Raw genomic sequence first — 15235 nt, 5'->3', positions numbered from 1 at the left:
TCTTTAGAGGATCAGCAAAAATATCCAAACATTCACCACAGATTATGTCAATTAACATAAAACCTATTGAGCCAGCACTACCTAAACAATCTGTAAATTGACTGTAAAGTTGAGATATTCAATATACATTTTAAAGTGTTGTAATGCACTAACTATAATGATCATTTTTTTAAAGGAAACTCTGTTTTTTAAGCAAAAAACCTGCAAAATCTTTAAATGTTTAAGGTATGTCTTGTGATGAAAAATACATATGTTTACATTGTTCCAGATGCTATACTTTGTTGCACTATTAAGTTTCACCATATCCAATAACTGAAAGAGCACACTTACTGAGAAGCCCACATAAATCCCCTGCTGTTGGTATCTTCCAAAACTATGACTGCACATACATCCAACTGCAATGCCTTATCTGTAGCTTTTTTAACTGCAGGCACCCCTAAAGTCAATTAAAATGCAAATGTTCAAACGCATTTCTAAACACGACATGTTTTGACTGAGTTAAGACCAAAGGGCAACACTTTGGCTTTAGTCTGAGACAAATTTAAATTAAAGAAATTAACCGGAGCCAGGCCAGATTACCAGGTAACTGCTGGGTGGCTTGTTACCGTACATAATTCTAATCAACTCCAGACTGAAATAAACCAACTCTACACAGAAGTAAGCGTTAAGTCTGCTTCCAACTTTTTCTTTTTTAATGTTGTGGTTGGATTTAATATCCAATCACATCAACTGTGAATTGAAATAATCATTTAATGCTATATTTGAGATTGTGGTTATAGCTGCAGTCTTTTGAGTTGTCTGCCCCAAAACTGGGCATTTTCCAATCAGTCTTAGGCTAAATGTTTATTTGAAGAAAGACAACTATGAAGCTTAAATAAGGGCTTTAAAACAGCTCAAACAAATGTTATGTGTCATCTGGACAAATCTTTAATCATTCAATATATACACACAGTTTAGACTTCTAATATAAAGAAAGCAACAACTAAAAGACCCTGCTTTTGTCTGCAGTTCTTTACAAAGGAGCTATAGAACTACTAAAAAAAGTGTGGGTTGTGTAATCACATTTTCTCCTCAGCATTACACAAAACTGAAGGCATTGTGATTTATGCTGCATTATTCATCACATCGCCCGTTCACTTTGCTGTGCAGTAATCCATTTTCACGCCAACACTATAGCAAAGTGAATGAGCCTTTCTGATTCATTCAATAAAACCATCTTTAAGTAGGATGTCAGCACGTGTTCGCTGTAGGATTCAGTCGGATGCCCGGAGCCCTTTGGAAAGTGTAACCGCAGGTGACGGCTCCAGATGATAAATGATCTGTGCCGCTGGCGCCGTCAGAGAGAGCACAGCCGCCCCCTGTGTTTTGGGGATCAGTGCAGTCATGTGACCTTCTGCACTCGACGGACAAGAGGAAGAATAAAAGACAATGAAATAGTGGAATGATGGCATTGTTGTGACAACTTGCTGACAAGGCAGTGTCTTCTCACAAGTCCTAACCTTACAGTTTTGCCCAAAGGCCGTGCACCGCGGCTGCAGCCTGACGCACAAATGCAAACAGCAAAAGGTCACTTTCAACACAATCAAAGCTTTGAATTCTCCAAGTTGGTTTTTCAGGTGTCGTCTTTGTGAGAACCAAGCTTTGAGACTAAAATGCAGTTTGTTTGTTTTTTCCTGCAGCACCGTTGATGCTCTTGGATTGAGATTAGGATGAATCAGATTCACCACTGCCTCCAAAAGAAACAAAACAGAGATGGAGATCAGGAGACAGGAAGTGGGGAGGCATTGCTTGGGCCGTGCGGGGGGGGGGGACACGTATATATTTCAGTTAAACTGAAGAATGGAAAAAAATACCTGAAGTAAGTTAATAAAAACTATTATCTGTGCACAGAATTTTATTATAGATCGGTTCACTCTTTTTGGTGTTTTAGCATGTTTGTTTCTTTAATTAAATCATAGAAAATCTGGAGCAGACAAAACAAACGCTGTTGACAAAAAATCAGATTTTTGACGTAGAAAATAGGCTGTTTGTTATTTTTGTCTAAAAATGGCATAATCATAATTAAAAAAAAAAGAAATATTTTAAAATATATCAAAAGCTGACTCAAAGCAAATGCTCCACCAAGAAGAGGGCTCTAACAGATCGTTAACAGATCATGTAGGTCTAAGAGACCTTTTAGATCCCTCTTAGCAGTGAAAGATTTCAAGGGATTAAGAACAGTAAAGAAACGTTATCCTTATAGAGCCGGAACAATCGGCTACGGGTTCAGAGCAAAGTCATCATTAAACTTTCTATGAACATCAAAGCTGGCCACACATTGGGTTTTTGTGCCGCTTACCCCCATGCAGAACAAGTTAAAGCCCTTAATCAAAGACGTGATAAGTCATAAGGAGCTATAAGGGTATGGTCAGCATCTAGGGCCCACTTGTATTCCTGTACAGCAAACTTTGACCTTCTCAGTGTTAGAGGTGATGTGGTGATGTAGTGCACTGCTGCTGGAGACAAGGTGGTGGGAAAAAGCTGTAAATACATCATGGGAGGATTCCTCATATTCTGTTTCAAACCAAAGCTAAATCGTGGCAGAAATTATCTGCACGAATCTTTATTGTCGCACTGGAAAAATCCAAACAGCACATTCATGAATTTTTCATACAGGCTGCAATGCTTTTCTATGCAGGGGGTTGCCCACATTCACTTTGCTAAATCAAATATTTAGGAAAAGGGGGAACCTAGAGCGTGAGGGTTTTCTTCTATATTTAGCAGCTCTTCGCTGCAAGAAAAACCTGAGGTACTGTAGTCAGTCAGCAAGATGCCGCCCCAAAAAGACTTAAAATGTGCAAGAACAAATTTAACTGCTGAACTAACAGCTCAGCTATCAAACATGGAAAAAAAGATTTTGTAGCACGCAGATCCGTTCCATGGGGAACTGAACCAGCGCCTGGCTTTTCTTGTGGTGTGCATTAACGGGGCGTCACATTTCTAAGACTAAAAAGAACACATTCTGCTGATTTCTTTTGCTTGAGTAAGGCCTCTAGATTTGCACTGACAGCAGAAGATGGAAAATGTGGCGGTGCTGATCTACCAGAATCCATCCTCGGATCTGAAGGCTGCGAGAGCAAAGAAAAAAAAATGCAAAGAACAGCCTCCAAAAGTCAACAAATCCAGAGGGAACTGATGGAGAAAGAACCCTGCCACGAAGCGTGGCCGGCCACACTTCAGCTGCCTGCTGATCCGAGCAGCAAACATCCAAATGCATCAGTATCATTTGGACAAACCACTTTTAAAAAGAGTGTACGTGCATGTAGGGAAATGATCTGTTTAAAATTCTTTTGGTATCCTGGTGGAGATTTGCAAACATCTTCTCCAATGACTCCATGATGGAGAGCCATCCCAACACACAGCCTCTCTGGCTTTAAACCACTGTCTGCTGGCTCTTTCACACGCTGCCACATTTAGTAAATCCTTTTACTCAATCGCCTAATCCATCATCTTTAGTGGATTTTACAGCTAATCTGTCTTTCTAATAAAAATTATCCTTGTTATTTTTGTTTGTTCAAACAAAACTAAGTCCGCATGATAGTCTGGAAAATGGTGTAAAGCACTCAAAAAGTGAAAGCTACCAGTCAGTCAGTCAGTCAGTCAGTCAGAAAGGTTCATTGGCAGGGTTTCCTTAAACTCCTTTCAAGGCTGAGCTGTTAAGTCAACAACTGCTATTCTAGGTTGGGATTAGTCAGATTTACAAGATCAACCAAACAAATACAATTTGCAAAGGTCTTTCGAGGTGAGACCGGATCTGTTGGCACATTGATGATTGATATGCAGTGGAACATGCAGGGTATTGCAGGGGGCTTTACTGAACCCCCCTCTTCTTGCTGTAAAGAAACCGGCTGGTTTGAGAGGGTGAGCATGAATGAAGCATCTGGGCCATCAGTAGAGATAAATTATCTTTGATGAGCCACGTGAGTGACTCGGTTCCAACAACGAGCTGGAGGATTCAGTGTCACTTCTTCAAAACACCTTCAGCTTTTCAGCTGCTCTCCGTGACAGCATGCCACAGCGATCTGGCGCATGGCGCTAAAGCCACGCCCCCTTGATTTCAATCGAGAATATAACATTCTGGGTGCAAACATCTCCATTACAACAGCTGTTGCACAGCTTTGAATGCTCATCATTAACCCCTGTGTTCAAGATAATTAGCCACACTATTTTAATCTGATGGGCGTTTTGAAATGTATGTTTTGGTGAACAGTTGCATGTTTATTATTAATGTTTGAAAAATGAATCATATTTATGATAGAAGCCCATTTAAAAATATGCTGACTAGATTAAAAAAAACATTTCTCCCGTAAAACCTGAATGGTTTAGTGTAAATGTGTAAGCAGATGTGAAATCAAGTTTATTAGATAGAGTTCTCTGCTGTTTGGTATTAGAAAGGAGGAGAAATGCTTTTGCTATTTTTCTATCTTGCTTTTTTTCTGCACGATAAAGTTGATTTGCTGTACACTCACACAAAGATATAGGTTTGCTATTTTTACACCCTGGGGTATTTGTAATCATTTTTTTTTTTGCTTTTTATTTAAATGTAATTTAATCAGTACTTATCCAATATAGAGCTCCCATTTCAACAAATTTGGAATGTCTGAGTGAATACCACACATAATGTAAGATTCAATTATCTTAAATTCTATTTTCTCGTTCAACAAGTGATTTATTCAACTCTAAGTGTCTACTATGACAGCCACCACATTAGAAAACTGCTCATTTAAAAAAATCAAAGCCTTTTTAAGAAATGTGCATTCTGAAAGAGGAACTCTGAAATATGCAAAGTCTGACTGAGCATGTGCAGTCAACTGCTCAGTTTTGCCATGCTACAAGTCGAGTTCACAGCTTTTAAAGAAAGAATTTAAATGATTTATTGTTATATTATAAAACATGAACCTTTTTTTTTGCTCCACAAACTAATACTGGTTATCTGTGGATGTACTGGAAAACATTTGCGCCAGAAACTCTGAGCTCTAACCAAGTGCAGGTGCACATGTTGAAACTTTCAGGAAAAACTAAGATGTGAAACACAATGCACTTATTCTCACCACGCCAATATTTTGCACAGACCACAAGCGCAGGTGCGTGCGCCGTCACCAACCCCGATTCTCCACGCCAGCGCTGCACCAGCTCTCAACAGCTGCTCTTTTCCACTCCCTCTCTGCACTAAGAAAAACCAGCAACACGAAAGAGTAGAAACAAGCAAAACAAAGGCCTGAAAAACGAGCATTAGTGCAGCAGAGTTACGAAAAATAATTGGACGCAGAATGTTTGAATAAAAGCAAAAGGCATCCTTCTATCCACGCCTCCTCTCTCAGTAATGAGCAAACTCTGTTGCAGGCAACTCTTGTCAAAACCCGCTCTTCAGTGAGCTGTATCACAGTCACAATTTAGCTTATTATGTCTCATTACATAACACACAACCAGCTTAATTCTGCATCTAATGGCAAAGATAAAGCCTGGCGAAGCGCCGTGGGAGTCGAGGACGAGCCTAGAGACTGAACCCCATCGCTCCGCCTGTCAGGCTACGTTTTTAGTCACATCGCATTACTTTCCACAACTTCCGTGTGCGCTCGACTTTGTGCGCAACACTGATTCCACGGGGGTGAGGTCAAAAAAAATGTCTGGAGTCATCCATCTCGCTCAAGAGTGGGCTCCTGCGCCTCCAGAAAGCTCAACACAGATGGGACTGAAATGTGCAGCAAAGCACAGTAGAACAGCTGAAGGACAGAGGGGGAACAAGCATCTCTCTGAGGGGAGGATAAAGTTATCTGAACAGGTCACCTAGTTCACAAAAATGCCCTTAAATAACACAAACCTTTCACTTTGTGAGGAATGGTTAGTTTCTGCGGGGAAGAGGGTTGACAGCATGAAAAAAACACCATCTTAGTCTAAAGATCACTGCTTTCTCCCTCCGTTCTGTGTTTTGCAGTTATGTAAATGCCATTAACACTTCTACCTCAAGCAAATCTCCCTGACTAGCAAGTTATCTGAGCAAGAAAATCCGAATGTCCAGAAGGCATAGAGAGGAAGAATTCTTTTTGGCATAAACCAAAAAAATAAAAACTTGCCCACTATCACTCTAAAGGTACAAAAAGGGAAAGAATGAATAATGTAACTTGATACAAATGTCCCCGATGTCTCCTTTCAGCACATCTAAATACAGAGTTGGTGTGAGTCTGATTTGCTGAAATCCACCACAGCTTAGTCACTCAGAGAACAGACTCTCCTGTGCCGATGTTCTCCAGCACTGCAGGATGCATGCTGCTCCGCTGAAACAAAAACAAGCGGTGATATCAGACAGCAGGTCACTTCAGAGGCATAGGGAGGCCATAGCTCTGCTCACAGATGTAATTAGAGGAGAGTGTTCAACCTGTACAAGGAAAACCAGGGAACACTCAGGCAGAGGAATAAGAGGAATTTTCCTTTTTAAAAGAAATGAATTTCAAATTATCGTATTCCCCAATTAAAGACCCACTCCATTGCCTTTTTCTGATGATGGAGAAAATGAAGAAAATTGAGATTAAAACGAATTCTGAGTATTTCTTTATTCAAATTGTTGTGTATCAGGAGCATTTGAAAAAAGCTTGAAGCAGTGAAGTAGGTGCTACAACCCATAAGCCATTGCTCCATTCCAATGCATTCACGTGCAGACAGACAGATCCATGGACGCCTTTGTTTCCCATCTGAGCTGGGATCTGGCTCAAAACTGTGTGACTGGATAGCTCAGCCATGGATCATCGTTTTTATCGTACCGATAATGTTAGGTTGGGGCTATAAGCGGCTGTAAGGAAGTGGGAGAGTGTGTAAACAGATGGATGATGGGAAATGGGAGAGGCTTACTTTGCAATGACAGTCCCGCCTACAAGAGATGAATTTTCAAATTTTCTAAACTATGTTGTAGAAAACAACACAAGTTGTTTTTTCCATAATCATAATAACAAGACAACTAGGAACGCTTTCATTGGAGTGGGACTTTAAAGAATTTAGAATGCAAAGAAGATTCCTTTTCTTTAATTTTTATTTGACGTTTCACATTAAACTTTGTCCAAATGTCCCTAATAGATGCAAAACCTGATGACCGTTTTGGTAAAAATGTCCAACTTGTGCTCAGGGGTGTGACAATAACTCCATCACCGCCAGTTCTGTATATGGTGCGTGATTTGAACTATAATAAACGCATTCATCTTTGCTAATAATTTACTTTTTCTGCGAGTTCTGTGTTAAAACTTCCAGGGCTTCTGGGGGGATTTCCATTGTATTCATTTCCATTACAAGCTGCGTGCGTTCTTGAGTGTGCGTCGCGGCCGCCCGCCGGAGGATCGCTACTCTTGCTGCTTCATCACCGTGGTGATCAAAATCCCACACTGTCACACCTCTACTCCAGAGCGGTTTAATAAAGAATCAATCACCGTTCTTCTGGGAGGAAACCTATTATTACTGTTCTCCTTCACTCCGTAACACCGAACATGAACGCCACCCCCAACACACTTGTGCGCGCTCTCACTCACTCTCGCGCCGCAAGCGCTCCTTCCTCCTACACACGCAGCGCACTGACACACATTCACATTCTACAACACCTATATAGTTCGTACAGTAGTTAGATAGTACTGTTATTTGTTAATAAAGAATACTGCGTTAATTATTAATTGTATTCATTTGCGACGCGGCCCCTGGGGGATTTTGTGTTCACCGGGGGGGGGGGTTAACCGCCACACTACTTCTTCATCACCGCGGTTTTAAAAAATCCCACACCGTCACAGCTCTACTTGTGCTTTTCTGTTTAGTACAGAATGTCTGGATTTTTCCACAGGGTCACGTATTGGTCTTTATGTAACAACTATGTGTTTGATGAATAACAGTCCTGGTCTGCAGGTCAGCTCAGTACCCTGACAGTAAATCCGTGCTATTGCAACATGAGCATAAAAAAGGATTTAGCATCATGTTGCGGACGCAAGCAAGGCCTTCCCTGAAGAATACAGCAATTCCAGATGGCAGCATATGGCACCCCGAAACCTGTGTAAGCAGCTCAGCATGAATGCCGCTGTCACCGATGTGCATTCAAATCACAGCTTATATATCATGGTTCAGAAAACAGATTTTCTTCTCATATCTTTAAGCTGTACTGTTGTCACTAAAAAAGATTCTCTGGGAGGGATTTCTTAAACCCAAACACATTGGTGACCTTCTGCCACCTTATTGAATTAGTGCTGAAATATTTTGTCAACATATTTAGCATAGCTCAGTCTATGCCGCCAGCCTCTTTGGATGCATCCGGAGAATGTTGTAACAACACAATCGGTCTGAACATCATATCTCTTCCCTAACTATGTGTTTTGATAAATACTAGAATTTCAGCTCAAGACCCAGGAGGTAAGAAGGATTTGTTGGACAAACATGAACCCAAGAGCCTCAAGAAAAATATGTTCCATTTCTTTCCTGCGTAGCTGAAACAATAGCAGTCCTGCCATCAGAAAAAGCTCCCCTGGCATTTCCTCAGGAACCTTCCCACACTGTCAAAACATGGAACTGAAAAATAGCCACCAGTTATTAGCCAGTGAGCAACACCTACACTCAAGTTGTTGTTGTCTCTAGAACCAAACACACTCCTACACCAACCTAAGCGTTCTCCCACTCCATCGGTCCTACTTGTCTCTCAGTAACACACAATCGGTCACAGAGCGCTCACACATGGTTATATGGTTTCAGAACTGCGGTATTCAGAGCCACCAGCCCTGCAGGCTGCAGCCAAAAAGGTCACCTGCTGCCACGTGATACTACCAATGCAGGGAGGACGATGAACCCCTAAACCAGGACCGCTCTGTTTGTGTGTACCCTCAACATACATCTTAAAGAGGCAGAACCCCTCCATCAGAGGGCGTCTGTGTGCACGAGTGGCATCTGCTCACCAGGACCAACAATGTCACAAAAGTGAGCGAGCGAGCACAGATAGGGATACACTCGGGCCATGGCTGATCATCCTGAATCACAAATAAGATAAAGGGTTGAATGTAAAGCAGCTGTTTTGCTGTCTTTTCCCTGCTCTGTGTGCAGTGAGCTCACATTAAACACACTTCAGAGGAGGGACTGCGAGCAACTGTTCCTGCTAAATTTGTCCATAGAAAACACACCCCATGAGGCCATGCCAGCTCCTCTTAAGTGCAGACAAGACTGCTGTTCAGGCAATCTCTGGATTTAGGAGCTTCGCCTTCCATAAGACTCCGCCTTCTTTCCTCGTTTTTCCCAAACAGAGGCTCTGTCACTTTTGTAGTTGGGCATAATAATTTCAAAACACAAATAGGACAGAAGAGTGTCAGAAGGTTCTGCAATGCTGGCTTGTTAATGCAGAGGCTGTGGGTCTGTCAACAGCCAGCAGTGGTCCAATTACCTGATCTTGCATACAGAGAGTAGCAGCATCCGCCAGTGCATGCAAAGACTGCAATAGTCTAGACGCTGAATGGTTCCTGAAGGACTGTGCATAAACAACAAGCTTGAAGATTCAGAGATCCTAATGTACCAGAAAGCGTTGACATGAAAAGCGTATATTTGGTGGGGGAGGCGGTCATAGGTAGGCAATTAAGAACCAGGTCTGAGACAGCTGATGGCTGTGGTGGAGAAGAAGGAATCCCGTGGGATGGGATCCCTTCCAGGCTGCCTAGCAAGACCACTAATCAAAAGAACCCAGGGTGGATCATCCTGAGGCTGGTCTTCCCATAGCGACGGCTGCCTAGTTACAAATGGCCGAAACCCCCCCCCCCGTGATACTGTGGTACATCATCAATGACAAGGAAGTGCATCACTTATTGGTTGGTATGGAGCCAGTTTTACAGCCTGGCCATCATGGCAAACATGAACAAATATCACTGTATTGTACAGTGGTATTTGAAAAAAAACAAACAAAAAAAAACAATGACGGATGCTAAAGTATACCTATTCAGGTATTCAGTGCTTTTCTACCAATGGAATGTATACATATAATGACAAAGATTTTCTATTCTCCCTGTGATGAAACAGCGACATGTCCAGGGTGTACCCCCACCTTAGCCCAACCGATTTGGACTGTGGATAGATAGTTGGATAGGCTTTCTATTCTATTCTAAAGTTAAAGATGGAGCACTTACTTAAAAAAGCAGACTTTCTGTCTCATAGGACTACTTTCACTGGTTAATAAAACAAACAAAACAATCAATGAAAAGACTATGCTACCATTTGAGTCCTATTTCAACCTCAAATATAAATTCAAATGATAAAGTCTTTAAAAATTATGCTTGTTTTTCACCACTAAGCAAAACGTTCTGCTTCAAATTGGCCAACTGCAAACTAAAATGTCATATGACCTTCAAAAATTGAAACTTCGAGTTGTTAAATGAGCGCTACACAAAGTCATCATATTAAATTGTCAAGCTGGCATTTCATTTTGTCACAAAGTAAAACAAATTAATAAAAAAGTGTCTGTTTAAGCAGTTCTCTTATTCGTTAAGACATTTCAACAGATTTCAAAATGCTCAAACTGCCATGATGACTTGAACATGGACTTAACTTTATATCATTTATGTACAGAGAAACAGAAGGAATGCTCGACTGCGCCAAATAACTTCCCAATTCCTGAACCACCAACTCACTTTTACTTACATTTATTTGTTTCTAAGACGATCCTCAATGTAAACCCCTCCAAAAGAACTGTTCCTCTCTCCTGAGCTGCATCAAAATGAATGAAGAAGTTGTCTTCATCTTGGGCAGGGTCACGGGGGTCGCAGAAGCTAGTTCAAGTCAAATTTTCATCACAGGGAGGAAGGTGACATCATCAGATAAACCTCAAGGATAACACGAATTGGTGTTTGATGAAAACTAACTCAACACAAACGTGTGACCCATGAGCCACTGCTGTGCGGAACAGCATAATCTCACAATACAACCAGAACAGCTGATGTCATGTTACCATGGTTATCTGAGTATTTGCAAAACAAATCAAGGACATTTTTCCCCGTCTTATGCGTTTCCTCAAACATGTGAGAAAAATCTCTGTTTCCCAAATACTGCTTTACTGGAAGAATACACGATAAAACAGCAATTCCTCTCAAAATAGCCGTCAAGGTCATTCGGTGCAGACGCTCGCATAGAAATCGGTACAAGGGGGGGCCTCCATTATGGCTCAATGAGCTTTATAGGGGCTTGTGTATATGGAGCGGCTCACAGAGGTGAGACAGCTCTCCCCTTGTTAGATATGCTGCCTCGACTCCTCCTGACGCAGCCATCTGATCAATACCGGGTGCTGAAGGTGAGCAGGGGAGCAGACAGCAAATGTTTTACTCAGGACCTGCAACGTTGGGACGGTGTAGCCGCCAACTGTGGTCGCTTTCTGTCGACCGTGGAAGTGCTTTAAAAATTGTGAGATTCTTTTGTGAGATTCCTAAATGGCTTATAAGAGGTTGTAGACCAACAAAAAGATTAAGGCGTTAGCAGTATGTGATATACAGATTCCGGGGTGGCCTTCGGTCCCAATAATCCAACAACCTGGACAAATACATGGAGATTACTCATGAAACCCTGATCCAACCCATAAACTATGAGGAGTATGCGGCATGCAACCAATGCATCGAAACAGAAATAAATTAAAGAGTGTAGCTGAACAAAAACAACCTGCTAACACCCAAACACAACAGAGCCCCGTCACTTCTGGTTAAAGACGAGCGCATGTTTCCAGTGTGCTAACATACACAGCTGAATTATGCACACAAGCAGAAAATTGTGGAGATTAATCATTTTATCTCTGCAGGTCCATGTAGCGTGGCCCTGCGGTTCAACATTGGCTTTGCCAGCGTCTGCATCCTTTCCCTCGGTGCGGAGCAAAGGTTGCATGCATGGAGATTAAAACAAAAGGACAGAGGGCTGGCAGAGGATGAGCTCTTCAGAGACGCACACGTGCATGCACGCCCTGACCAGTTTCAGCTGCCCTCTCAACTCACCCAGAAACAATAGGTTCATGAGAAATAAACCAGCCTGGATAATTTGGGAATTTGGAGATTTGTTTGTTATCTCAAAGGTCTGTGATTTTTTTAATCCAAAAATATGGTGCAGTTTGTTTTTTAGGAGTGTCACATGTCCTTTATCAACAAAGACGATAGCTTACCCAGATACAGAGAAGCGTTTTCTTTCTTCACGTTGTCATCTAGATAGGTGGGTCCCAAGGTGTAGATTGGCGTGGATCCCATCCCTACGAGTATCTGAGCGCAGATGAAGAGCGCCACATAAACGTTGTGCTCGTTGCCCTCCTGGTCTCGGGGGCAGGACTCGACGTTGACTAGATCTCGGCCGCTGTTGTTGCTGTTCTGGCAGAGGCCTTCGTGGCCGGCTGAGGAATTCATCTCCTGAATTTGATAGGGTGGCGAGATGAAGTGCGGCAGAGAAAACAAGGCTGCTCCCACGGCGATCACGACGCCACCCACCGCCAGCCAGCGCGGCCTCTGACCTCTGCCGCCAAAGAAGGAGATGAAGACGACCACCAGGAGGCTGCCGATGTCGAAGCAGCTGACCAGAAGGCCCGACTCGGAGCTGCGGAGGCTGTAGCGCTTCTCAATGGTGGTGATGACGCTGCTTAAGTAGCCTGAAACCATCAGCGACTGGATGAACGTCAGGTAGCACATGCAGAACAAGAAGCAGCGCGAGTCGCTCAGGATGACCTGCACGCATTTTCTCGCAGGGATGCGGATAAAATGCGATAAGGAAAAGCCGAGTTTTCTGCCTCTGGAGGCTCCGGGTCGGTGGCCCTCCCCCGGCAGAGAGCTGCTGAGCCCCACCATGCTGGAGACAGAGGGGGAGAAGTCCGTCCTGGACGAGGGAGACTCAGCCTGGCTGGACTCTGGGGTCTTCAGCCCCTTGCTCTCCTCTGCAGCCATGCAGGTGTGGCTGCTATTGACCAACGGGGCTTTCCCGCCCTCCTGGCACGGTCCGCTCAGGATGGGCAAACTTTTGGATTTAAAGGGGTTCCCCGTGTCCAAAAACCGGTCCTGCAGCTCACAGATGTCCAGATACTCACACAGATCCCTGCCTGTTTCTTCATTGTTGGATGAGGTCATGGCTCCGCTTCCAGCTGCTGTTCGCCGTGCCAACAAATCCGTCAGAGGATGCCGTGGAGCTGCTGGACCAAAGACTGCCCTGCCAGTAGGAGCGAGGCAGACCGGACCTGTCTAATCATGTGCATGTCTTCTTCCTCATTTCTCCCTCCTACAGAGCTGGCCAATCCTTTGAAGCCTCTCACAAAGCAGAGCACAGGGTCTCTGATCTGCTCAGATACACCAGCGATGGAACTAGACCAGCTGAAGACAGCAAGACATCCCCTTTCTAAGTCTGTTCAAATCCTCTGTGACTTGTCTTTGCCATCATTTGAGCTCAGAAGTGTCTACTAGTCTTTTATTTCTGCTTCTATGGGAGACAAAACCTTGCTTCAAAGTGCTTCCTTTGTTCCAAAGCTGCAGCATCCTGGAGAGGAAAACACAGGAAAGAAAGAAAAAATGTTCACACTAAAACACGTGAAATTATTATATTTACTATAGAAATTAACTGGTTTTTAGTGTTGTAATCCTTGTGATAAAACATTATGCCAACTTGTGATTGGGGTGGCTTAATGGTTTAACTGGCAATTAAAATATTCGAGAGAAAAAAACACAATAATAACAAAGGAGCTGCGAGTTGAGGCAGCCGGACTAAAACCCCGGCTGTCCTTCAGAAAAAAAGACAAAAATATATTAAAGAACAAAAGAAAACGCATCGATAGCGAGCCTCAACATGACTTTAAAAACAATCAACGCAAATTTATGACAATTTCTTTACTGGGGATAGGTAGCAATAAATCCCTCTACATAAAAATGAGTGCAAAATGAAAAGACTAAATAAATATATGAGGAGAAATGATGGAAACAGACGACTAAGATACTCACGCAGGACTGGGGGAGGTAGTTGTTGTTCTCTGCGCAGCAGCCACACTGAATGAAAGCGGTTTGCTGGGGAGGACTGCTGCCTGTGTTGCCAGGTCGAGTCACGGTTTTCCAGCCCAAAAGTCATCTAAAAACCACCAGACACTACAAAATAGAATAACACCCCAAAGGTTCATCAGTAACTAATTAGTCCTGTTTTGCAGTAGGTTATCATTCATTATTTGTTGTATACGCCATTTTTGTAGCCAGTGAAAAATATAAGCAAATGTTCTTGTGAAACTTATTAAAGCGTGGTTGGATTTTTTTTTAAACTGCCATTATGAATATAAGTTATATATATTTTTTATAAGTATTACCAAAACATTAAAACTAAATCAAATAACTCGCAATTACTCCAAAACTCCAATGCTATATATATATATATATATATATATATATATATATATATATATATATATATATATATATATATATATATATATATATATATATATATATATATATATATATATATATATATATATGATTGGTTGTCCACCATGGCGCCGATGCTTGCAGGCACTGGCCCCACAGACCGCACGTTTGTAGTTGAGACGTATTTCAAAAAGGAACCCAAAACTGCCGAACTAACCCCAACCCGACCAACAGTATGTCCATCCGCCCAAATCGATTTTTGTGCACAAATTCAGAATCAAAACAGCTGAATTAAGCGGGAAACTGCTCAATCTGGCAACACTGGCTGCTACCGAGATGATGCTTTTAAGGACCGTCGGATATGTAGGAACTAAGGGATCAAAATGGAAAACGGGGAAATCCTTTTCTGAAATCAGACAACAGTAATGGAAATAGGGCATTTTCGCTGGAAAAAGAAACAAAAAAAATAATCAGATTTATTTTTAAAAGAGGACAACTTTGAATCAGACTTTTTCAGGAATGACACACAAATTTGCTGTGTAAATATATTTTGAAAAATCCTAATATGTTATATTCCTCGTTGCCTTTCTGTTTGGTTGGAATAACTGCAGTTGTATTCATTGGTTAAACTGCTGAAACTTAGTTAAAAAGTTAGGAAAGCATAAAGAACCTGAAGGACCAAAGGTTTAGTGTCACTGCTGAAAAGGACTCAGCAGCTTGTCTTTTTGGAGAAATGCACTTTGCTCAGGTAAAACTTAGTTTTGAATCAATTTATGTATAAATCATAAATCTATTTTTAATTTTCTTTTTTTCAGAGTGGGATTTCTGTAGCAATATGAGTAATC

The 15235-nt window shown here is 42.1% G+C and overlaps 1 protein-coding gene across 1 annotated transcript in view; it reads right to left on the bottom strand.

Moving 5' to 3' along the window:
• Positions 1-14071, bottom strand: part of slco5a1 (solute carrier organic anion transporter family member 5A1) — a 39108-nt gene extending 25037 nt beyond the window's left edge. Inside the window, exons 1-2 of the mRNA XM_004081256.4 lie at positions 13980-14071; positions 12173-13521 (exon numbers count right to left, since the gene is read on the bottom strand). Coding sequence (XP_004081304.1) covers positions 12173-13118 — 946 coding nt within the window. The 5' untranslated portion in view covers positions 13119-13521; positions 13980-14071. The remainder of the gene's footprint in view (positions 1-12172; positions 13522-13979) is intronic.
• Positions 14072-15235: the final 1164 nt, after the last annotated feature.

Source organism: Oryzias latipes, chromosome 20, assembly GCF_002234675.1.
Source record: "Oryzias latipes chromosome 20, ASM223467v1".
Taxonomy (NCBI): Eukaryota; Metazoa; Chordata; class Actinopteri; order Beloniformes; family Adrianichthyidae; genus Oryzias; species Oryzias latipes.
This window is presented reverse-complemented; position numbering and strand designations above follow the sequence as displayed.